The sequence below is a fragment of the Andrographis paniculata genome, unplaced genomic scaffold (genome assembly GCF_009805555.1).
Source record: "Andrographis paniculata isolate CXL003 unplaced genomic scaffold, ASM980555v1 Contig64END, whole genome shotgun sequence".
NCBI classification, from domain to species: Eukaryota; Viridiplantae; Streptophyta; class Magnoliopsida; order Lamiales; family Acanthaceae; genus Andrographis; species Andrographis paniculata.
In genome coordinates this window covers 692,956-718,957 of record NW_026137600.1, presented here as the reverse complement: position 1 = coordinate 718,957, position 26,002 = coordinate 692,956, and the positions used below count along the sequence as shown (strand labels likewise).

General features: G+C 27.0%; 3 protein-coding genes across 3 annotated transcripts; 1 reads left to right on the top strand and 2 right to left on the bottom strand.

The window, feature by feature from the left end:
* Nucleotides 1–264: 264 nt before the first annotated feature.
* LOC127261843 (uncharacterized) lies at nucleotides 265–1,787 on the bottom strand. Its single transcript, XM_051290266.1, has 3 exons — nucleotides 1,446–1,787; nucleotides 1,263–1,360; nucleotides 265–751 (listed from the first exon to the last, which is right to left on the bottom strand). Exons 1-3 carry the CDS (start codon nucleotides 1,741–1,743, stop codon nucleotides 464–466), a joined length of 684 nt encoding a protein of 227 aa, XP_051146223.1. The 5' UTR covers nucleotides 1,744–1,787; the 3' UTR covers nucleotides 265–463.
* A 1,843-nt stretch (nucleotides 1,788–3,630) lies between these two features.
* LOC127261833 (truncated transcription factor CAULIFLOWER A-like) lies at nucleotides 3,631–9,510 on the bottom strand. The gene is made up of 8 exons (XM_051290245.1): nucleotides 9,176–9,510; nucleotides 7,069–7,147; nucleotides 6,900–6,964; nucleotides 5,942–6,041; nucleotides 5,796–5,837; nucleotides 5,129–5,170; nucleotides 4,531–4,673; nucleotides 3,631–3,890 (listed from the first exon to the last, which is right to left on the bottom strand). Exons 1-8 carry the CDS (start codon nucleotides 9,358–9,360, stop codon nucleotides 3,776–3,778), a joined length of 771 nt encoding a protein of 256 aa, XP_051146202.1. The 5' UTR covers nucleotides 9,361–9,510; the 3' UTR covers nucleotides 3,631–3,775.
* An 11,746-nt stretch (nucleotides 9,511–21,256) lies between these two features.
* Nucleotides 21,257–25,418, top strand: LOC127261604 (fructokinase-like 2, chloroplastic). Its single transcript, XM_051289876.1, has 5 exons — nucleotides 21,257–21,389; nucleotides 21,705–22,039; nucleotides 22,134–22,774; nucleotides 23,409–23,880; nucleotides 24,965–25,418. Exons 1-5 carry the CDS (start codon nucleotides 21,349–21,351, stop codon nucleotides 25,189–25,191), a joined length of 1,716 nt encoding a protein of 571 aa, XP_051145833.1. The 5' UTR covers nucleotides 21,257–21,348; the 3' UTR covers nucleotides 25,192–25,418.
* The last annotated feature ends 584 nt before the right edge of the window (nucleotides 25,419–26,002 follow it).

The window sequence follows — 26,002 nt, the reverse complement described above, 5'->3', positions numbered from 1 at the left end:
GTTACATTAGACAAATCTTGTATGACAAACAAAATTAAGACAACATCGGCCAATTTTGATTAAGAAACTATTTTTTGTTACTTTATTTAATCTTTGGTTGCTTTTTGCACTTTATGTTTTTATTTATCTAGATATTGAAATTATCACTAAAAAAATTAGTGTCATAACAATTTTGGCGGGAAAATTATCATTAGAATATTTCAAAACAAATATACATTTATATTTTTAATTATTGAAATACTCACTAAAAGCTAACATCACAAATCGCAAGAAATTCATAGTTAAAATCTTCTAAAACAACACATACATACATATAAAGCACCTTTTTATCAAGACTTCGTATACAAATCTACATATGAAACTTGAATTATCACCAAGAACCCCAAGTCATTTTTCAAAAACAATCAAGCCAAGAAACCCTAATCAAATTTCTTTAGATTTTCAAACATGCTAATGATATACATCAAGCCAACAACCAAAAATCTCTATAGTTTTTAGTAGTGATGAGATATCCTCCAACTTTCTTGTTCTTCCTCCTCACCGCAATCGCCGTGCAACCCGCATTCTCGATGCAATACTCCATAACATCCGGCCCATTGGCGCCCGCCACCGCCCACCCGGGCATCTCCCTCCAGGCCATCCACCGTTTCTTTCGACCCAAAATAAGAAGCGCCGCCGCTTGCTTAGTCGTCTCCTCCACTATCGTCGGGCCCTTTTCCTTCCCTTCCACCATTGACACCTCGACTTGCACCTATATTGTTACGCATATTCAAACTTTCATATTTTATAAAATTTATATGTCTGATATGTTCATGTAATTGTTGGCATGAGTAGTGTTAGATGATCTGAATAATCGTTTCACCTAAAAATTTAAACTGATAAGGATATGCATCATTAATTTATTTATCTATATTCAAGAGTTAATCAACAAGTCCCCTCATATGCATGAGGATATATGCGAGACTTGCACGGAGACGACAACATATGAGAACATTGGAATTCAAACGTGAAATCTATGATTCTTATATTAAGTAGTTTGATTGATTCTTTTATATAGTTGTAACTTAGAATGTATCACTTTTTGACATGAGTAGTTTTATTAGTAGTTTGATTGATTCTTTTATATAGTTGTAACTTAGAATGTAAGACTTTTTGACATGAGTAGTTTTATTTATTCTGTTATACTTTATCGAAACTGTGAGACATCACAACGACAGTTATAGTTTAAATTATAAGTGTGTTGTGTTGTACTTTGTATGTACCTCGGGCCTCTTAAGATGACATATATTCTTCATACAAGTGAGGAATTCTGGAACCCTTCGCCGATAAATCACATCCTTCCGAATCAAATCCTCGTCACCTAATGAAAAAATAAAATAAAATTTGCGTACACATTCGACGATTCAAAAAAAAGCCTAAAACTAGAGATTCATGATCTTACTAACCTTGTCCACAAGGCTTGATAACATGAAGAAGTATGATCATGTCACGGCTTCGGACAACATGGCTAAGTGTCCATTGCAACGCATTCTTAGCCTCTGTGCTCGAATCAATCACCACCATAATTTTCCGACCTAATTTCTTCCCAAAACCATCGCTCGTGATCTTCTCTCGATCATCATCGGAAGCATCAACGGATTCAAGAACCGTATTTGAATCGATCGAAGGTGGACGAACCCTAACCAAAGGCCTAATCTTGTTGAGACCAAAATTAGGCATTTTTGTGGCAATAATTCTCCCCATGGATTTGTGATTTATGATTAGAATTGAATCCTAACTATTTTCGAATGAACTTATTAGAGGAATTATAAACATACATACATATATATATATATATATTAGATGTGATGAAAGATCAAAAGCAAATAATGATTTAAAGTAAGGATTGATGATATGGGGTGGTCCATTTTTAATTTTTTTTCCCCCTTTCTCTCTTTAATTTCACTTTCTTTGGTGTTCGGTTTTCACTTTTGGCTTTTGTGCTTTAATTTGGGGTCTTTTTTGTTTGGTCCTACGTTTGAATGAGGTTGTCTTCACAGCATTTCGCGCCAACATTTTATGTTCTTGATAAGGATGGATGTTGGATACCATTAGCAATGGGTCGGGTATAGGGTATACCCGAACCATATTCGAAACCCGACTCAATTATTTAAGGTCAAATTAACAAAAATTTTGAAAGAATTTGGAGGTTTGAAGAATTTTTTAAACAAATAAAAAAATTGAATAATTTATATGATATTCTGAGATGAGATAAATTTTGATTTGATGTCTTTTTTATTTTAAAAAATTTCTAATGATAATATTAATAAATATATAGCTACTTTATTACTCACGTAGCACTTTCTTATTTTAAATTTCAAGGCCATTTTAAGCAATGAACTCTTACAGAAGAATTATTATATATTATTCTTTAATTTACGTAACAAAAGTGAATTGATATATTTGATATTTGATTATTTAGGGTTTGGTAATGCTACTTTTGTGAGCAAAAGGTTTTAGGGATTGTTTGGGTGTTCTTTGTAATGATGATCCAATGGCTGAATTGGGCCTATGCATATATATATATATATATAAGTATTCTAGAAAAAATCATTATCCAAAAATAAATAATTAAAGACTCCATTCATTCACCCAAAGGCTTGTCGATAGTCTTTTGCTTCATTTCTATATGTAAGGTTGCATACACCGAAAAAATTATAATTAAGATAATTAATTAACTAAAATAAAATTTTTAAAAAATTATAAATAAAAAAATTTTAAAATAAATTAAAGTGTGTAATATATATATATATTTTTTTTAAAATAATAATAAGATGAATGAAATAGTATTTGAATGGATGTTGGGATATGGTTTAATAAATATATTTGATTAAAATTTTAAAATATGTGTATAAAGTTTTGCAAGATATGCCTCAATAAAATATACATATTATATATATATATATTGAATATAACTATATCTAGCATATAAATAAATAATATAAATCCACATATAATTAATATAAATCATCTTTTATATAAACAAAATAAAAAATATATTTTTTTTTGACCTGGGATTTACGCAGTTTGCATTTTTTTTTGTAGCGGTTGCACGTTATCACATTATATAAAAAAATAATAATAATAAAATAAAATATATATATATACTAAATTATTTATTTATTTTTTATTATAGTAAATTTTGAATGTATATATATTGATTTAGAAGAGGGTATGTTTCTTTCATTGATTTGAGAAAATTTTGATTTAGTTTAATATTAAAATAATACTATGATAGGATATTTTTTAAGAGAAAAAATATTTTTTTAAAAAAAAAACATAGAATCCAAATAGTAAAAATCTTAATTTTGGTGGTAAAAGAAGCAAACCCTTATATTCAATTTTGTAAAAAAAAGGTTGAAAAATATATGAATACGTAATATATTTCGAAAGTATAGCATCAGAAAAATTCAAAAACCATACCAGCATACATATAATATATATATATTCTACAAGAGCATCTGAACATTGCTTACATACATATATATATATATATAATTTTCAATAATCAAGAATTATTGAACTGCCATGGCATCAACAAGCTAATTAAGTTCAGTAAGTGTTTTTTTTTTTTTTTTTTCCAAATAATTATGCAAGCATTAAGACAAATACACTAATCGATAAACTTAGGAGACTTGTCTAAATAGTACCAAACCCTAATTAAATAGATCATCAATCCCTCATAAACATAAATTTATTTATTCCCCTTAATTATTCGAATCGAAAAATCGACTCATCAGGCAGCAAAGCATCCAAGATTGCAGGAATAGAGCGAGTCGAGGGTTAGATCAAGCTCGTTGTTCCTTCTAGAAGCCTCCGTCGCTTCGCCTTCGTCGTATCCACCTGTGCCGCTGCATATTGCCATAACAAATAAATAATATCACAGTCAGTTATTTTGATTCTTTTTAAGTTTTTACTTAATATTTACTATTTTTAAAAAAATCATTAAAAAAAAATATAAAATCAAACACTTGTTTTTTTTTTTTTTTTTTATATACCACGTTAAAAATTAATTTTATATCCAAAATATGGTATTAAACAACTATTTTATTTTAAAATTTTACTATTCAATTAGTTGTTTTTAACACACATTTTCATTATCTATAGAAACTTATTTTTGACCTTTCTAAAAAAAGCAAATCAAATTAAATATATTTTTTATATTATACTAAAAATAAATATATATTAAAAATATCACATCAAATAATTATTTTAACTTAAAACATTACTATTCAAAACTCAAACTCAAAATCCAATCCTCAAAAACAAACAATTGTATTTTCGAACACTCATTTTCATTTATATATAACACTTTATCCTCAAAATACTTCTTTTTCATTTTTCATATTACTATCAAAAAATTATTTTTCATTCAAAATATCATATTAAATGTCTATTTATATTGTATCCAACAATTGCTTCGATCAATTAATTTTTTTTTTACTATATTCAAAACACAATTAAACAAAGTATTGAAATGTGGGTACATACCCAATGTTTAAGCAAGGGAGTTGATGGGGAATCAAGAACGGCGCGGGGGGTCGCGCGGGCACGGGGTGGCCGCAGTCGGGCTGCGGCTCCCAGTTGCAATGGGGCTGCTGTACTGCAACTGCTTCTTTCTGCTTATCTTTAATCTATATATATATATATATATATGTATATGCACATGTGTGTGTAATGTTAAAGACAATGTTGGATAAGGTTTGAGGATGATATATAATTGCAACAAATTAAGAAAGAAAATATTCAAGAAGTTATATGGTAAAATTGCACAAAATCTATATATAATTTTACGAAATTGTATCAAATTCTATATTTTTAAAATTGCGTCAAACTCCCTCATGGTTTTATAAACTCTGCGTCTAACCCCTCGACTTTCTTTTCTTCCTAAACCTCTGAAATTACAGATACTAAAAAAAATAAGAAGACTGAGAGGTTAGCTGCAGAGTTCATTAAACCATTAAAGAATTTGATGCAAATACGAGAGATTTGACGCAATTTCGTAAAACTGCGGGTGAGGTTTGTGCATTTTTGGCAAGTTATATATATATATATATATATTTTGCAAGGTGGCTGTGATTTTAATTACCTGTTTTTCTAGCATGCTGTTTTGCTCTTGTATTGCTTTCTCCTGTCAACAAATCACTTACATTTTGTAATATATGTGTATATATATATATATATAAATACAACTGTGTCTTTAATAGTAAACATTGTTGATTTAATTTTGCATGGTATGAAATTTTTTAGTTGCAATCATATATAATCTATATATGCTAAGGCAAAGGTTTTATTTGGAAAAAAAAAATCATTTTTTTTTGTCGTTTGTAATAGTAAATAGTATATTTTTATTAAAATTATGAGAGTTAAGTAATATTATATATATATAACAAAGTATTTTAATTAAATTATATGGAAACTAAATTAAAATGAATAAGTACTTATAGCTTGTTCTTTTAGTAGTTACCCCATTCTCAATAAACACAAAGAGTATTCATGTTTTTCAATACAAATATAATGTTTTTTTTTGTAAAGTATTTTAAAGTAATAAAAATTATTTCACTCAAATAACCTTATAACTCCCAAAATACTTTTATAATTTTCAATAACTAACAATAAAATTTTTATAAAATAAACTAAAATACTAAAAGAACACAACCCTAATGTAATGTTTTTTAGATTTTCTTTTTCTTTTTTTTTGGAAGGAGAGGAGGGTTAAATAATGAGCTTGAAAGCAAAAGTAAATATAATCTAACCTTTTGTTGCAATTCATAGATAGAATCATACAAGAGTTGATTCTGCAAAAAAAAAAAAAAAAAAAATAGACATAGTTAAGGTTAGCTCTTTTGATAGCCATTAAACATCTACAAAGAATTTAACTGTGAAAGTTAATTTTATTTACTTTTCTAGATCGAATGTTCTTGATCGCAGAGTCGAGCTGTTGTTCCAAATTCTGAAGATCCTTGAGGCTCATCGAGTCAAGGTCTTCGCCCATGTAGTGCCTAAGGGTACAATCAACCAAAAAAATACAAACACATACATATATATAATGTGTGTATAGAATATTTTTTTTAATAAAATGATACATTCTTATCAATATTCCGAATTTCTTACTATTATTTCAAGTCTAGAGATCCAGTCTTACTCTTCTAAGTAAAAATTATAAAAAAATTTTAACAAAATTTATGAAGTTTCTCTTTTGAGTTTGGTCCTTATTTTTATTAAAATATTTAAAAAAAAATTATTTAGGCCATCTCCAACCGAACACTTTTATTTATACAGTTATAACTCTAAAAATGCAGTTGCTACCGTAATTTAATTCTAACCCATAACTCTATTTTCAACTCCAAAAAGAATACTCTCTAAATATTCTATTTTATATATTATTAAACAATTTTTTATATTAACAACATACAAATATATACAATTAAAATATAAAAAATTACAGATTAGTTCTTATAGGGACCAATTTACAATTTGCAAATATAAAAAATTTAAAAAACAAAAAAGTAAAAAACACCAAAAATAGCGTTGCTACAGTGCAACACCAAAAATAGTATTGGATATGAAGTTGGATTAGAGAGGTAAATCTCCAAATATGGAGCTGCAACCTCATTTTTTAGTAGGTTGCATTGGAGATGGCCTTAGAAGAGTAAAACTAGTGTAGTTTTTTCAAGAAATGTGGAGTATAAGGAGTAAAAAACTAAATAAATTTACTCTCTAAACTCAATTTTTTCGAAAATAAAAATAAAAATTCTCTTTTCATTAATATCACATCAAATATTATTCAAATCAAAAGTCCAAAGTTCGAAGACACAAAAGAAACACAATTGTGTTTAAAATTAGGGTTTTGAGTTCACCTATGGTTTCTTTGCAAGAGTTCAATCCTAGCCCTAAGTTTGCTGTACTCTAGGGTCCAATTTGCCTGCATCAAACAGCTCAAAATTATCAAACTGTTACCCAAATAAATTTTGATCAATTTGTTCCTATTAGTGTGTGTTGTGTGTGTGTATATATATATATACATACAGGTGACTGTGGCTCAGGTGAAACAAGTTGTCTTTCTGCAAATGAATATCTTTCATACTTCTCCAGGATCCTGTCCATGCTGCCACGTCACAAATATCGATGATATTAACACGTAGATAATTTAAATGATAATAATAACGATAATCTTCGATGATCACAGACATATTTGAGTCTTGTTTTACACTTCAATTTGGAAAAAATTTGATTCAATCTAAAACTAATTAGATCACATTATATTATAATTGAAATATATCTTTCGGTCGATCTATATATATATATATATGTATGAGGCAAACAAGTCGAACCGATGTGAAAAATTCTTCGAGTTAATAAAGACCTCTTATATTTTTGTTTCAATATTTTGCAATATGCAATTTATAGTAGAATGTTGTTTTATGCTGGAAAAACATTAGGGTCTAAAATATATTTTCTATTTAAAATATATCTATTTTTATTATTTTTTTAAAAAAATTCAAATTCTGAAAAACCCCAAACCACAAGCAAACACACAAGACCTTTTGCAAACATTTAAACATGAACATTTGGTAATTGTGGAAATACATATTGAATAATTGTGGGAAAATAAAAATAAATTAGGGCAACATTGAAGTAATTCTTCAACTCTACCACAAAAAAACTCTATCATACACACACACACACACAAATATATATTCCCTCCGTCCACTTACAACGTTTACATATTTCTATTTTGGACGTCCAATTACAAAGTTAACATTTCATTAAATACCTTATTTTTTTTCCACATATACCCTTACTTTACATTACATTATTACTTTTACACAAAAAACGTAAGGGCAAAAAAGTAAATATAAACTTTGTAAGTGGACGGAGGGAGTATAATATAACTGTTTTCTCAAATTATTTTATTTGTTAAAATTTCTCTTTAAAAAACATCATACTAAAAATACATTCAAGACACCAACATACATCTAAAAAATTTAATACTAATATATTATACATCCAAGGAAAACTTTCCAAAAGCTTTGATATATTTGATATGCATATATATATATATATAAACTCTTACAGCCATGTTATAAATTTAACAATAATTTTTCATTATTGCTTCTAAGAAATCAATGCTGTCTGTGACACCAAATAATGCTTTCAATAACACTGCTTGCCAAACTTCTTTATGACAAAGATCATCATTTCAATTCTTTCCTAGTAGATCCAAAAAAAAAAACCCACATCTTTGTTTCACGTTTGTAATGAATTAATTAGGTTCAAAGATTTCGATGTTTCCAAGTATGTGTACTCTCCTAAATCTGCAATACTTTTTGCAGATTCTCTCTTGTCCAGGGGTCAGATAAAATACACATACATATATATATATATATACACAATTTTATTTTATTTTTTTAAAAAAAACCATGTTAGAGGACAGTGAGTTAGTTCAAGTTCCAAGATTGAAGACATTGCTATGACCTACAGAATCTAGAAAGAAACCCGTGTCGAAAACTGAACTATTTATTAGCCATGGGAACTGATTCAGGTGAACTTCATGTATCTATGTGTATATATATATATATCAATCACATCACTTGTCACCAAAACCGACGTCGTTTTGTGTGTGTATATATATATATATATATTGTATTGTGTTTGTGTAGATACTCACTGGATAATAACACAACAATCAATCCTCCATGGAAATGGATAATTAAGAAAACCACTGTGTCCAAGAACAGTTGTTTTGTCCTTAATTTCACTAATTATATATATATATATACAGAGAGAGAGAGAGAGAGAGAGAGATTTGATCTTGATTTAGATTTGGAGAAGTGGGGTTTCAAGAAAGGGAAAAATTAGGGTTTGAACATTTAAGAGATCGTGACATAGTTAAACATCAAAAAAGGGCAAATCTATAACTCAAGATCAAATCAAGATTTTTATTTATTTATTTTTCTAAGACAATAAAGGGCAAGGACAAATCAAAGAGGGCTGATCCATTCAGAAGAGATGGAGAGACAAAATAGAAAACCCTAATTTCAAAATCCCCAATCCCCAAAAAGCACCAGATCCAGTATTCGAAAACCTAAGGGAATCGAAATCAAAATAATTACAACATTAAAAAAAAACTTACGAAGAATCAGTGGAATACTCGAAAAGCTTGCCCTTATGTGAAAACACGATGAGAGCTACTTCTGCATCGCAGAGGACAGAGATCTCATGAGCTTTCTTCAACAATCCAGCCCTTCTCTTCGAAAACGTCACCTGTCTGTTGATCTTGTTCTCTATCCTCTTCAGCTGGACTTTCCCTCTCCCCATTTTTCTCTCTCCTCAAAAGCTTTGTTTGTTTGGGTTTTTTTTTAAGGAGCTAAAAATGGAAACCCTGTGTAAGAAGAAGAGAGTGCGAGTGTTGTAAACCAGACAGAGAAAGTGATTACTGTCTCGTTTTTTAGGTGAAATTTGGGGAACAAATTGGGGGAGATTATTAATGGCAAATTATCGAGGGTAGCGTTGGTTGCTTTTATTCGATTTTTGTATGGATCGAGTGGGGCGGGGAGGGGGGGTCTTTAAAGCATTGTCTGAAAGGGGTAATCGAACAAGGAAGAGAAAAAGACACTCTCTCTCTCTCCTCTCTCTCTCTCCTCTCTCTCTCTCGAACCAGGTGGGGTTTTTTAAGGATGTGCTGTCGAGGCTTGATTGGGTGGAGCTGGGGAAACTGGGGATTGTCTGGTGGGTTATGGGTTTTCACCATTGTAGGGATCTGTTGTGGTTTCAGAGCTGAGCTGAGAGTGATCTGTGTTGTACGGACATGGGGGGTTGAGTTGATGTGTGTATGTCTCGTCCTGTCTGTTCATTGCACTTTCAGTCCCGTGTCGGGTTTGAAGATCCCGGGACCTCGGATCCGGCTGCGAGAATATGCTTTTTTGGGTGATGCGCCTCGGCGGTTGAGGGGGTTTGGGTATCTGGAGCTCCAGACCCGGAGTTGTGACCTTTTATTCTTAAAAATATACTGTAACATACTAAGGGTGTGTTTGTTTGAAGGATTTTGGAGAATTTCCACTATTCATTCAATTTTTTTTTCCCAAATCATCAAATCAAACACCTATTTTTCATTTTTTATATTATACTAAAAATCAATTTTACATTCAAAACATCACATCAAACCCTATTTATATCAAATCATACAACTATTCAAATTCAAAATTTTTACTATTCAAATCCCAATCCAAAATCCAAACCCCCAAACAAACACACCCTAAGTAAAATTTTAATTAAAAAATACGAGCATTTAAGATAAAATATAATTAATAATTAATTAAAAAATATATTAATAAAAATAATTATAAATTAAAATTAAAATAATTAAATAATTTAGTTAAATTAAAAAATTTTAAAATGATGAAATTTAAAATGAGATTAAAGTGTATAATAAAGAAAAAGGACAAATTACTTTGGAGGGATGAAAATAAAAAATTAGAAACAAATTATGTGGGACATATGGAGTATTATAATTAGTAAGTAATTAAATTTTATTAGTAAAAATAATTATAGATTTAAATTAAGATGACTAAATAGTTTAATTAAAATATAAAAAAATTATAAATTGCTAATTTTAAAATATTATTAAATTGTATAATTATATTTTACAAAAATAGAAATAACAAATGATGTGGACGAATCGAAAAAAAAAGAATGGATAAATTATATGTGACGAAGAGAATATGTTATAACTTAGCATATATATATATATATATATATGATACTTTATAATACTAACATATGCTTAGTTATGCCAAAATATATATTGTATATTTTTATGACCAGATCAAATCAACACCTAATTTGCGTCCTATTTATTTTATATTATTTCAGTAAAAATATTAGATTAGAGAGCAGTACAAATGATATATGTAAATACAATTTTGTTCTTATTTGTTGGTATAAAAATTAATGATTTGATAATAAAATATGAATAATTTTGTATTTATGTGAGATATAAATTTACTTTAAAAAATAAAAAAATTTAAATGGGTAGGTGAAAAAAAAAGAAAAAGCCCAAAGAGAATTTTTTGAATGAACAAAGAAAAATATTTATCTTTAAAATATTATATCAAAAATAATATTATTTAAATTAAAATTTATATTAAAAAAATAAATTTAAATACAAATCATTTTTTTTTTTAGTTTTGCTGTGAGTTTGTTTGGTTTTGGTTTGATTATAAAATTTTTATTTGAATTTAAATTTAATATTTTTTTTAAGATAAAATAATTTATTTTTACTCAAAATCAAATAAACTGAATAATGATGTTTTTTTATTTGAAAAAAGAATAACACAAACATCTAAGGGTTGTTTAGATGTATTTTATACAAATTTTTACAACTAATTAATTTATTAAACAATAATATTGTATTTAATATTTCATGCATTATTTAAGTTTATATATATTTATTTTTTTCTTTTCATTAAAAAAAATTCTTATCTCTTTTTTAGTGTATTTTTTATTATTAAACTAAAAAATTATTATTATTATTATCTACTTTTATGAAAATTCATTTCCAAACCATTTGAGTATGAATTTGAACGACGAAAAATGTATTAATTTGTTGTCTAAAGTCTTATAGGAGTATATAATTTTACTTTAAAATATTAAAAATAAGAATAAAAAGCAAAAATAAAAGTGTAAGTGAACAAATTCAAATTAAATTATACTATTTTCATCCGATAAAATTATGAAACTTTAGGGAAATTTTTATTCATTTTTTCATTTTTTTTTATGTAACTTTATTACATAAATCATACCAAGTGTATATACAAAATACTTTTTCCGTCCATAAATAATTAACGTATTTATTCTACAATTGAAGCAATATATATATTTATCGATTGTATTTTCAGTGATATTTAAATTAATTAACACATTTTTATACATTATCTAGCATACATAAAATACTAACACTATGTAACAAATATGTACAGATAATAGAGACAAGACTGATGTTTATTTACTTCTATATATAAATACAATCCTATTTTGGTGATTTTATTTTATTTTTAGAATAGAGATTTAAATATTACATTTGATAAGAGATAATATTTACAATCTATTCATTTTTTTTTATTTTGATCTGTCTCGTAACAAAGTATTAATTTTTTTATTTTTTTTAGTAATTGTACTATTTACCTAATATTACAAATAATCTTCCAATTTACAATATATTATCATTACCTTTATATCATACAATTTTAATAGGGTTAATTTAGTCTTTTTACCTTTATTTATATTTTATCCAAATATAATACTAATATTTCTAAAACTCCGTACAGAAAACAAATTGATATATAGATACAGGACGGAGGGAGTATATAGTAAATATAAAATATGTAAAATAAATAATCGTGAAGTAATTACAAAACCCTAAGTATAATTTTCTCCTCGATTCACTATTATTTTCCATTTCTAGTTTTAAATGAAAGTCAATCCAAATATATTACTTTCTCCGTTCGTAAATTATATAGGTTTGTTTGGACACAAAAACTAATAAATAATACTCCCTCCGTCCTACATCATTTGTCCGTATTTTCTATTTTAATCTTTTTCACATAACTTGTCTTTTCTATTTTGGAAATATAATTATACACTTTAATCACCTTTTACATTTTTATTTTATAATTTTTATAATTATTTTTACCGATACACTTTTTAATTATCTAGTAATTATACTTTACCTAAATTCTTGTATCTACAGTAATAAATCCAAAATATTTGGGACGGAAGGAGTAATATTTTAATACTAGATATTACAAAAAAATTATTAAATGATTGATAAAAAAAATAGTGAAGTAGGAAAAATAATAAAAAAATAATAATTATTTATTAAAATAAATATAATAAAATTGTGATCGAATAAAATTATTTATTATAAATATATTATGCATAAATTTGGACAAAAAAATAGTTATATAATTTGAACGGAGAGAGGAAATACTTTAGATATTTACTAAAACAATGAAATAAGCCTAAAATACTGTTTTTATTAAATGCAAAAATTTTGTTTTCTTATATGAAATTATTACATAATTATAGTTCACTCTATATTAACTCAAAAAATAAAGTAAATATATTTAAATAAATCTTTTGTCAATGAATTATTTTTACATATAAAGGGTGCATTTATACGTTAAGTGTTTTAGTTTGAAATTGTTATTTTATTTTATTTTTTAGTAAGATGTATAAAATTGTGTCAGTAAAATAATATTTTATAGTGAGTGTTACTTTTTTCTTCCGTCTCTAAGGTTACATTTACTTTTTATGTCATTATACTTAATATTAAAAATATTTTTATATTTGTATAATTTTTTGTATATATGTCCTATTAGTATTGTAAGGTACTAACGAAAGTATTTTTAAAATTTATTTTTAATTTGTATTATATTTTGATATAATAATTAATATTCAAATATCAACAAATGAGACCCTTAGAGTCGGACGGAGGAAGTATATTTTTATAAAAAATAACATAGATATTATATACTTCATCCGTCCCATAACAAAGTATTCATTTTTCCATTTTAGTATGTCCCATAACAAAGTATCCATTTCATTTTTTAGTAACTGTACTATCTACCTAACATTACAAATACACTTACAATTTACAATATATTACACAAATGTCAGGACATTTATATCACACATACCAATAAGGTTATTTTAGTCATTTCTACTTTATTCTTACTATATCTCAATATAATACTAATATTTCTAAAACTACGTGCAAAAAGCAAATGGATATTTAGTTTCGGGAGGGAGGGAGTATATTGGAGTAATAAATTTTGAGTAAAAAGTTTCTGTAGGCTCTATTTACTTGATAATTTATTTTTTTTCAAAATTTAATGCAATCTTCATGATTTTTTCTATAAAAAAAATATAATAAATTTTTATATAAAATATGATATTCAATAAACCATCTAAAATAATAATTATAATAATAAAACAAAAAAGCAATTAATAAAAAAAAAAAAAGTAGACGTAGAAATTTGGTTAGAATTTAAAAAAAAGAGGCTACAGGATTAATTGAAGAAGAACTAAAGGGATCGGCTATGCGACAGTGACTTAAAAAAAATATCGCACGTGTTTAATTTCTGCCCTTTATTTTTTATATTATTTAAAATTTATAAGAAAATATATGAGTAAAAATATGATTGTCACGGGGTCGCAATCAATTAGTAATTGTTGAGCACATATTTGATAGTAGTATTATTTATTTCTTATAAAATCTCATATATTATTTATTTCAAATGTAATTTCTAAGTCACAATCAAATAATTATATATATTTATTCCAAGGATATTATATTTTCCGATACCTAACACATTGTATCGAACTAATATAGCATCTATTCTATTTTTTTTATGTCGTACCCGAAAGTGCGCACCGAGTAAACACTAGGACCTGAAGCGGCGGCGGTGGTTTAAACCCATGACCTAACGGTCACACGTCCAATCCCCACACCAGTGTGGCAGATGACCTGAGGTGTAGGGGGTTTTTAAATATAATAATAGTTGAATATGATGTTAGGAATATATATATATATATAAATTCATATATTTTTATTTAAAATATTGTTTTCATAGAATAAAAAAATAAAATAAGAAAGAATAAATTCCAAAACGAATTGGTCTATTCACTCAATATTTCTTGAGAGAGCAATTCCTAATAAATATTATTAAAAAATTACAAATATATAACACATTAATATAATATATATATTATCCTCTCATAAAAAGAATTATTCAACAAAAATATTACTCCATTCGTCCCACGTACCATGTCCACGTTGCCGTTTTTATCCAACCTATATACCAATACACTTTTCTTTTTTGAAAAATGATTATACACTTTAATCTTATTTTAAAATTTTTATTTTTTTTGAATTTTAATTAAACTAATTAGTTATCTTAATCTTAATTTATAATTATTTATATTATAAAATAATTATTTTCACTAATACATTCTTAATTATCTACTAATTACATCCCTCTTAAAATACCGTAGCAGACACGCTATTTTTTTATATTAACTATGTAGTACTGATCCTAGGTTATTTTCACAACAGTAAAATTTTGAATAGAATAATATATTTACAATGTTTAAAACAAAAATAATAAAGCAGTAAATTATATAATATTCCTCATCTTTGAGTAAATAGAATATCTTCTTTTTCTTTTCTTTTTTTTTTCTTTTTTTTTTGATCAAATCTATTATGTTAAATTAACATACGTACAAAATATTCAATTCCTTCCTCTAATACTAATGTTGGTTGTAAACGTATACCTAACCATATAAGTTTTATACAAATAAAAAAAAATAAAACACTTTATTTACTATATTTGGAATAAAATAAATAACTAATTAATTTATCAACGGTTCATTAATAGTTTTTTAGATACGAATTCTTAGCTATTTTTTTCTAAAAAAATAAAATAAATAATTTATCAATTACTCACGTATTTTAAGAAAAATAGGTAAAAGTAAAAATACTTTTTCATTCCTTAACAATCTATCAATTTTTTTTATTTCAATCTGTTCCATAACAAAATATATATTTCATTTTTTTTTAAGTAATTGTACTATCTATCTAACATTACAAATATTTTTCAAATTTACAATATATTACATAAATGTCATTACTTTTATATCATACAATACTAATAATGTTAATTTAGTTTTTTTATTTTTATTTTTACTATATCTCAATGTAATACTAATATATCTAAAATTCCGTAGAAAAAGTAAATTGATAGATAGGTATGAAATGAATAAATAATTTAATTTGGCCATCTTGTCAAATTTCAATGCAAATATTTATTGTATTAGTTGAGGCATGTGGGGGAAATTTGCAAGGTGTGTTTGTCGAGGATTGGATTGGTTTACACTGTTTATTTAATTTTTTTTTATAAAAATATTACATCAAACATCTATTTTTTATTTTTTATATTATATTAAAAATTAAATTTTACATTCAAAGTATTACATCAACACCTATTTATATCATCATACAACTATTTAAATTCAAAATTTTTACTATTCAAATTTCAACTCAAAATCCAAACCCGACAAACACACCCAAAATACTTACAAAACATTCCAATCATCTATTAATAATTAATTCAGTTTGAATAGTTAAAAATGAGTGTGTTTGGTTGTGGGTTTGACTCCAACCTTGTACTACTCATTATATTAAATAAAAAAATATTTATAATATTATTTATTTATATTATATTTCATCCGTCCAATTTTTATTGTCCTAAAGTATATTTGCACGATTTTTTAAGTAATTGTTTTTTTGTTATGAATTGACAAATTTGCCCTTAATTGTATGGTAGAGATTAAAAGTAATAAATAAATGAAGGGTAAAAATGTAAAATTTGTGTTTAAAAAAAAAATTGAACAATAATTGTTTGACGTCTCAAATAGAAAAGTAGAACATTAGTTTGTGGACGGAAGGAGTATTAAATAATTATTTTAATTCAAATATTTATAGTGCTCATTTCTCAACTTCAACTATATGTATGAAATTTGTTCATAAAATTTAGTAGAATTACATCATTGAGCTTGTTAGAAAAAAATAAATAAATTAATATCTTGATAATTTCAGTTGTACTGTGACTGTGCTTGCTTGGGGATTTTATTTTATTTTTTATTTATTAATGTTTTTAAAAATATATACTCCCTCCGTCTTAATATAATAGTTTCGTTTACAATTTTTTTATGTCTCAAAACAATAGTCTCATTTTCATAAATAACCATATCACTATAAAACTATCCTTATTTTTCATTAATAGTACACAATTGCTACTACTTTTTACACTAAAACACTCACAAGAGCAAAAAAGTTTTTTATCCTTACTTTTTATCCACTATCAATATAATATCAAATATTCTTTAAATCTCGTGCCAAATACAACTCATACTATAGTTTTGAGACGGAAGGAGTATATCATATCACATATTTTTTTTAATATTATACTTAAAAAAATAATTTTATATTGAAGATATATTAGATCAAACAACGGTTTTAATTTAAATTTTTATTATTTAAAATTTAAATCTAAAATTCACACTATCGGATAAAGGCTCTGTTTACTTGTAAGATTTTTACCCATAATTTTATTATTTCAATTTTTTTCTCCAAAAAGATCAAATCAAACACCCAGTTTTTATTTATTTTATTACACTAAAATCTAATTTTACATTCAAAATAAATATATATTTATATCACATCAAACAACTATTTCAATTCAAAATTTTACTATTCAAAATCAAAATCAAAATCAAAATCCAAAACATCACAAGTAAACACAAGTGTCCTAAATTTGGTTATACTTATACAAAATGTCTTCTATTGAAATTTATTGTGTTTGTATTAATAAAATACTCCACTCGTCTTATAACTATGTATTTACTTGTTTTTTACACATAGTTTTATAAATATTAGTATTATATTGGGATACAGTATAAATAAAGTAAAAATGATTAATTAGTATTGTGTGATATAAAGGTAATGGTATTTGTATAATATATTACTCCCTCCGTCCTATAAAATATGGGACTATTACTATAGATACGGGAATTTAGGTAAAGTATAATTAGTAAATAATTAAGAAGTGTATTAGTAAAAATAATTATTATTTAGTAAAAATAATTATATATTAAGATTAAGGTAAGTAAATAGTTTAATTAAAATGAAGAAAATTATAAAATTTAAAATTCAAAATGCGATTAAAGTGCATAATTATATTTCCAAAAATAGAAAGAACAATTTATGTGGGACCGACGAAAATAGAAAATATGGACAAATTATGTGGGACGGAGGGAGTAGAAGTTGTATGAGTATTTGTAATATTAGGTAGATAGTACATTTACTTAAAAAAAAAAAAAAAAAAAAAGAAATGAATATTTTGTTATAAAACAAACCAAAATGAAAAAATGGATACTTTGTTACGAGAGGGGAGTATATCGGGTAGCAATATGTATGAACCTTGATATTCTGTAAGTGTGTTTGGTTAGTAATGTTTTTTAATTTTGGCTTTGATTTTTTTTTTATTATTTAATTTAAATAGTAGTTTGGATACAATGTATTATGAAAAGGATTAATGTATTTTTATAGAAAATAACAAATACTGAATAGTAAAAGTTTTAAACATATTTATAGTAAAACAAAGTTTGTTTGTTTTGTATTTCAAAATAATTTTTTATTATTATTCAGCTTCTGTTCTCAATTATATATATGAATAATAAAAAATTTAAATTGTAGTAATAATTGATATAGATATTTTGAATATACAAATAATTGTATACAATATATTGAATGAAATATACTTACAAACATATCATGCAAAATTTCAAAAAAAATTCTTACTCTAAATTAATTAATATATATATATATATATATACGTACCAGGTACATACATGTTCAATAAATCCTGCAGCATCAGGACAAAAAAAAAAAAAAAAAAAAAAAAAAAAAAAAAAAAAAAAAAAAAAACCCAAAGTGATAAAAATAAAAATAAAATAAAGGAAAAAAATTATTTTTTGTCCAAATATAATTAAAATTCATCAATATAAAAATCTTATCAATTTTGGTCTCAATATAACCTAAACTCATCATTTTTTGTCTCAATATAACCAAAACTCATCATTTTGTCCAAATATAATCAAACCTTATCTTTTTTGGTCCCACCGTCAACAAATGGACGGAAAATATTGCAAGATTGTGCAATTTTTTCAAATATAAATATAAGGTTTGATTTCTTTTCACGTCAGTATTTTCTGTCGGTTTGTTGACGGTGTGAGATCAAGAAAGATAATGTTTGATTATATTGGGACAAAAAAATATAAGGTTTGATTATATTGAGATAAAAAATGATGAGTTTTAGTTATATTAGAACTAAAATTGATAACAAATTTATATTGCGACAAGAAATAATGAGTTTGGTTATACTAAGACCAAAATTGATAAGATTTTTATATTACGACCAAAATTGATGAATTTTGGTTATATTGGGAAAAAAATAATTTTTTCCCTAAAATAAAATAATAGTAGTAATTATTTAATTTTATTTTTTGTCCCAATTATTGGTAGGTGTGCTTCAATTTGACCATAATTACTGCTTCCAATTCAATGTAGTAGCTAGTTACTTATCTTTGTCTGTATAAGGAAGTGTAATTTTATTACTGTACTGGCATTTTAAATTATTATTTTTGAAATAATAATAATAACTAAAATAAAATAAATACGAAACTAATAATAGTATTTTACCCTGTCGAAGGTTAAATAATTGACAGTAGCACATTTAATTTATTAATCAATTTCCTGTGCAAACAAAAAATTAAAAATTCAATATATAGCTACAGCCTTTGCTTCATTAAATTAAAATTATTGCAATAATAATTTTCCATATATGAATGCATTATTCAAACACCTAGCACTTAAATTCATTTAATAGTGCTGCCAAACATATTAATACTATGCTCTATATATATATATATATATATTGATTGAAATTTAAAAATAAGGTGAAATTTTTGGTCCCATTTGTAGGTTTTTCATTTAGTTTATATTATTCATGTTAGAAATTGTGGCCTAAATAATATAAAACAGACTCGATAGACTCAAATTTAAATAATTTAATCTACGGATAAGACCAAATTTAAATATAAATCTATTAAATTTAAAACTAAATATTTAAAATATGTCATACTCCTTAAAAAAAACTTACGTCTCGAAAAGTCCTTTTTTAACTAGAGTGTGTAGTTCATATGCAATTTTGATTTTTAATTAATTTTTGGTTTGAAATGAGATTTGAACATAATATTTTCTATATAAAAAAATAATACAGATGATCCTATTTCTTTTTTGGTACCCACAAAAGATGACTCATTTCTATTTTTGGTAAATTTATCAATTTTAAACGTACCTAACAAATATAAATCAATTTAATTAAACTTTTAACATTTTTATGTGAGACCCACTCAAAACCTCTTTATAAAACTAATTTATGACAATGATAAATAAATGAATAAATTTTTTTTATTCATTTGTATTATATAAAACTTGTATTTTTTACCAAATGATATTCATATTGCATATATTTTATTGAGATATAATTCTAAAAATATTTAAATACCAATAACACTACACATATAAAAAATAATATTAAGGGTGTGTTTGTTTGGGGGGTTTGGATTTTGAGTTGGGATTTGAATAGTAAAAATTTGAATTTGAATAATTATATGATATGATATAAATAGGTATTGATGTGATGTTTTGAATATAAAATTATTTTTAGTATAATATAAAAAATGAAAAATAAGTATTTGATTTGATATTTTTTTTGGAACAAAATTAGATGAATAGTAGATTTTGGGACAAATCCCCCAAACAAACACATTCTAAAATATTATCTTAACTAATTATTAATAATTTCATAATCTAAGTTACCTAAAATATAGTGTCCCTAACAAAAGACTTCATTTCTCGAGGACGAAGGGAGTATATTTTTATAAAAATAATAATTGTATAATAAAAACAAACTTGATATCAATATTACAAATATTTACAAATATATTATAACCACTAACACTCAATTATTCTAAAATTTTCTTTTATCTTATTAACTATTATTTTTTATAAAAAAAAATATTATATTAAGATACTATATATATATATATATATAAACAAATTTATAATAAAGGTTTGTTTGTTTTACCAATTTTCATTCATTTGATATGGTATTATTTTTTAAAAAACATCTTATCAATTTTTTTTTTAAAAAAAATATCAAATCAAATACTAATTTTTTACTTTTTTACAAACTTTTTAAATTTAAAAAACCTCTAAAAATCAATATTCTAATTTCAATCTTATTTTTATACTATACAATTTATAATAAAATATCATATTTAATAATTTTTTTTTTTTTGACACATCAAATTTTAAAAATATTTTACATTAAATCCTTTTTTATTCAAATATTCTAAAACATCAAAGCATAGGTAAACACATCTCTGAACCGCCCTACAATAAAACGGGCCGAATTAGGCCCAAAAGCCCAATATATAATAATGGGCTTCTGGATACATACAAGCTTAGGATAAAGGGTACCTTTGTCATTTCAGTAAGTTTAAAGCTGCTAAAAACATTAATGGAGTAAGTCAAAATTATCTGTTGTTCTTCAATAATTCTTCACTGCGTCCGCTAAAACCCCATTTCTACAGTTGGGGGTTTTGCAGAATCTCTATGCAATGGCTTCAGTGTCTTTCACGCAGTTTCCAGTGATGCACAGGTTCGGATTTTTTAATCCTGTTTCTCCGATTGAGATTTTTAGGGAGCTGTATTCAATTGTTTTTATGCTGTGCTTCAGTTCACTCTGAGCAGAAACTGAACGTGTAATTTGTTCAGCATTTTTGGTTGGTTTCGGGAATTCTGGATTTTTGTGCTTGTGTTTGCTTTCGTTAATCCTCTCTATCCAAATTGCAAGCAAGACAAACTCCATAATGTTCGGAATAATTCGATTTATTATTTACTAATTTTGGTCTGATGAAGTGTTTTTTTAATCAATAGAGCATTGATATTTGGTTGTTCTTATCTGTATTGGTAGGTTATGGGGATGGAGCTTGAATAGGAATACCTTTCCATATACGAATTTTGTGGGAATTCAGGATTGCAGAGCAAATAAGCATGTGGTAATGGCGGTTTCGAGAAAGAAAACGTCCGATTCGTTAGGTGAGGATGTGTCAAATGAGGAAGAAGGAAGTGCAGCGAAGAAATCTGGTAGAACAAGTAAACGAGCTTCTTCAAGAACCAAGAAAAAGGCACCTGAGATTCCAGGTGAAAGTTCTGCAGCCAATGGTAATGGTGGAGGCGATGAAATTTCATTGAGTTCAAGCTCCACAGAAACTCCAAAAAAAACACGAACCAGAACTCGAAAAAAAGGTTTAATTGCTGAAATCAGCAGAGGATGTTTGCAAAATTTAAATTATTTGTATGGAATTCCATTTTTTTTGGCTTACATTTTGATCTGATGCAGCTTCATCAACATCTGAGGCCGTGGAAGGAGAAACGACAGAAAAGGTTACAAGACGACGAAGATCTAAGAAAAAAGTAGATGATATGGAAAGTCACGGTAGTGAAGCAGAAGTTAGTGACTGGGAGGGGGGTGGATTTGATCTTCCCATGGATGAAGACAGTGAAGAAGAGCTAGAGATTGATATAGACGAAGGAGAGGATATAAGCTACACGTATGGATGGCCGCCTCTGGTTTGCTGTTTCGGTGCAGCGCAGCATGCTTTTATACCGGCAGGACGACGTGCAAACAGAATTATTGACTACGAAATTCATGAGCGGATGAAAGATGTTCTGTGGGAGCCTGAGAAATTCGTAAGGTCTCCTGGAGGATGTGCGAGTAATGTTGCGGTAGCTCTCGCAAGTTTGGGAGGTAAAGTTGCCTTCATGGGGAAACTTGGAGACGATGATTTTGGTGATTCCTTGCTCTATTTCTTGAACATCAACAAAGTTCAGACAAGATCAGTACGGATTGATGATAAAAGGTCAACGGCTATATCAATGATGAAAATCAGCAAGAGGGGTGGCCTGAAGATGACTGCTGTCAAACCGTGTGCAGAAGATTGTCTCTCGAAGTCGGAAATCAACATTGATGTGTTGAAAGAGGTCAGTGATCTTAATTATCTTCGGGATTAGTTCCTTTCTGGAAGTGTTTCGATTATTATGCTTAAATTCACTTGATTTATATGACGGGATTCTTTCATAGTTTGATGTTGCCATAAACACATAACAATTTTCATGGCTTATTTTCCGTTGAACGAAACAAAATGTTGAACCTATCTTTAGCTTTATATGATCATTCAAAGAAGCCACTATTCGGTCAATTTTACTTCTGTATATTTTAGCTGATATATATATAACGGATTCGTTCATAGTTTGGTGTTTCCATAAACGACATAACAATTTTCATGGCTTCTTTGCTGTTAAAAGAAACAAAAAATGTCGAATCTATCTTTAGCTCAATATGATCATTCAAAAGAAACCATGATTCGGTCAATTTTATTACTATATACTTTAGCTGATTGATAATTTGTTGTGTTACTTAATAATTGATTCGTTTATTGTGTAATTGTTCCATAAACACATAACCATTTTCATGGCTTCTTTGCTGTTAAAAGAAATAAAATGTCGAACCTATCTTTAGCTCTATATGATGATTCAAAAGAAGCTATGGTTCAGTCAATTTGATTCATGTATACTTTATCTGATCGATAATTTTTTTTTCCGACATTCATTTCAGGCAGAAATGTTTTACTTCAACACATTCAGCCTTCTCGACCCTAATATGAGATCAACCTTGCTTCGAGCTATCAAAATTGCAAAAAAGCTAGGAAATGTTGTGTTTTACGATCTCAACCTTCCGATGCCACTCTGGCAATCGAGTGAAGAAACCAAGGCGTTCATTCGTACAGCCTGGAATCTCTCTGACATTATAGAGGTCACCAAGCAAGAGTTCGAATTTCTTAGTGGAATAACACCAGAGGATGATTTTGATACCAAAGACAATCGTAAATCCAAATTCATTCATTATGCGCCCGATGTGGTTTCTAAGCTCTGGCATGACAATCTCAAGATCTTCTTCATAACAAATGGAACTTCGAAAATACATTACTACACTAAGGAACATGACGGCGCAGTCAATGGAATGGAGGATGCGCCTATCACGCCTTATACCTCGGACATGTCTGCGTCTGGAGATGGTATCGTTGCAGGTAACTCTATTCTTCTAGACAACCTCGATTTTCTCAGCAATCTGATGTCTGATAATGTTTTGACGATATTCATATCCATATATATATATGCTGATGACTGATGAGAGGTTTTATATATTTTGTTATGGTTCTTTCAATCAGGTGTTATTCTTTGCTTATATTCATTATATTAGGAAGCATCATTTGAGCAGTGAGAGTCCCGTTTCTAATTCTAATGCATTGAATGCCATGTTTCTTAGTCAACTCTATTGAGATTTTTGCTTTCGACTCTAACTTTTTCGAGCATTTATACTTTAATTCCATTGAGAGTTTTGCTTCTAATTCTAACTCATTAGACGATTCTAGCTGCCTCATTTCCAATATTTCCCGGCAAATTTAAGTTTGTCTACGATACCACTTGAATTTGAAGGAAGGTGCTAAGAAATTTAATATATTTTGTTATGATTCTTTAGATTAAGTAGTTACTCATTTCGTCCGGATAATTATGCCGCATTTTCTTTTTTGGTCATCTGCTAAACTTATGTACAATTTATTTATATAATTAACCATTTTATCTTACCACAATTTCCTTACCCCTAGTTTAGCTCATAATAACCGACTACTACCTCTTCTACTTGCCCCACTACTTTATTATTAAATTTTTTATTATTTTTTTATAATATCCTTACTTATTTTTTACTTGTCCCACTTTGCCAATAAAATATTATTATTTTTTAGTCTCCGTGTCCGGCATTGTAGCATACTTAGCTCAGACATGAAGGGAGTATTATTTAGTTATGTTCATTAGATTAGTTAGTTATTTTATGGTTATATTTCCTTACATTAGATAGTTATTATTTGAGTCTATCTACTTTGTATCACATCTACTTAATGTAACATATGCATTTTCCGGTACTTATAGGGTGTCGAATTGAATTTCATCCACATCCCCCGTCATCTGTCCCGATTATAATCACCATTTCTGTTTTGAACATCGATCTTTCGACACCGCGTCACTATTTAAACTAGTTTATTACATTTTTCGCTCTCGGTATCTTTGCCAGCTGAACGTAGTTTTTCTTTGTGTTTTTTCTTACATTCTCAGGTCTAATGAGAATGCTGTCGGTTCAGCCGCACCTTTTATCCGACAAAGGCTACTTGGAACATACGGTAAACTATGCTCTCAACTGCGGCGTAATCGACCAATGGCTGCAGGCACGGCAGCTCGGCTACCCTGCAAAGGAAGGGATGGAAGACGTCGAAGCTGACCCCCACGGCATCAGATCGATAACAGAAAAGGAATACAGAACGTTGGTCCCGGAGAAGGAATGATCGATCCATCGACGACAATGCAACGGGTAATTTTCTGAGGTTTTTATTACATGCCTTAAGCTCTTTTACATAGCCTTTGTTTTAGCTCTCTGTGGTGCAGTTTCTTGTTCCATTTGCTGAGAGTTTTGCACAAGGTATTTCCACATTGCTGTGTTTCTTTAAGCTATGGTTTTTGTTAAAGATATTATAAAAAATATATATATTTTTTTTTAAATTTAAATACAACATGTACACTTGTTTATATTAGATTAAATATTTATTTGTATTATATTATAGAATATTTTCATTCAATTTTTTAGGCCTGTTTTTTAGAGTGGCTTAGCTTTTGAAGCTTTGAGAATTTTTTAAAAAAAAAAAGAGAAAGGAAGCAAATGAGATACTCCATCCATTTCATATATAGCATGTCCACATATGTAATAATATTTTTAAAATAAAAAATAATTAATATAAAATATTTCAATAAATAGGGCAAATCTTTTTTTAAAGCATGTATGTAGTCAAAAAGCTTATTTGTAAGCTCATAGGGTGTGTTTGGGTTGAGGTTATTTCTAAAATGAATTCTTACACCTTACATTCGAGTTTCAATAATTGCATAAATGGAATATGTGAGTATGATTATTTATATGCTTTTATAAAAGAAATTTGAAAATTAATAAAGTGTGAGATAAAACTAATTATGAGCTTTGATATTTAATATATATAAAGGCTAAATTGTACAAAATCCAATTTGATTTTATGAAATTGCACCAAATTTTTTGTATTTCTAAAATGCGTCAAACTCCCTCGTGGTTTTATAAACTTTGCATCTAAC

Excerpts from the sequence above, each read along its gene's own strand:
- LOC127261843 (XM_051290266.1), bottom strand. The coding sequence starts at position 1,743 with ATGGGGAGAATTATTGCCACAAAAATGCCTAATTTTGGTCTCAACAAG. Across the intron at positions 1,361-1,445 it reads TATCAAGCCTTGTGGACAAG|GTGACGAGGATTTGATTCGG; the intron begins GTTAGTAAGATC and ends TTTTTTCATTAG. Across the intron at positions 752-1,262 it reads GTCATCTTAAGAGGCCCGAG|GTGCAAGTCGAGGTGTCAAT; the intron begins GTACATACAAAG and ends GTAACAATATAG.
- LOC127261833 (XM_051290245.1), bottom strand. The coding sequence starts at position 9,360 with ATGGGGAGAGGGAAAGTCCAGCTGAAGAGGATAGAGAACAAGATCAAC. Across the intron at positions 6,965-7,068 it reads CACCTGAGCCACAGTCACCT|GCAAATTGGACCCTAGAGTA; the intron begins GTATGTATATAT and ends TGTTTGATGCAG. Across the intron at positions 6,042-6,899 it reads CTCTTGCAAAGAAACCATAG|GCACTACATGGGCGAAGACC; the intron begins GTGAACTCAAAA and ends TTGTACCCTTAG.
- LOC127261604 (XM_051289876.1), top strand. The coding sequence starts at position 21,349 with ATGGCTTCAGTGTCTTTCACGCAGTTTCCAGTGATGCACAG. Across the intron at positions 22,040-22,133 it reads AACCAGAACTCGAAAAAAAG|CTTCATCAACATCTGAGGCC; the intron begins GTTTAATTGCTG and ends GATCTGATGCAG. Across the intron at positions 22,775-23,408 it reads ACATTGATGTGTTGAAAGAG|GCAGAAATGTTTTACTTCAA; the intron begins GTCAGTGATCTT and ends CATTCATTTCAG.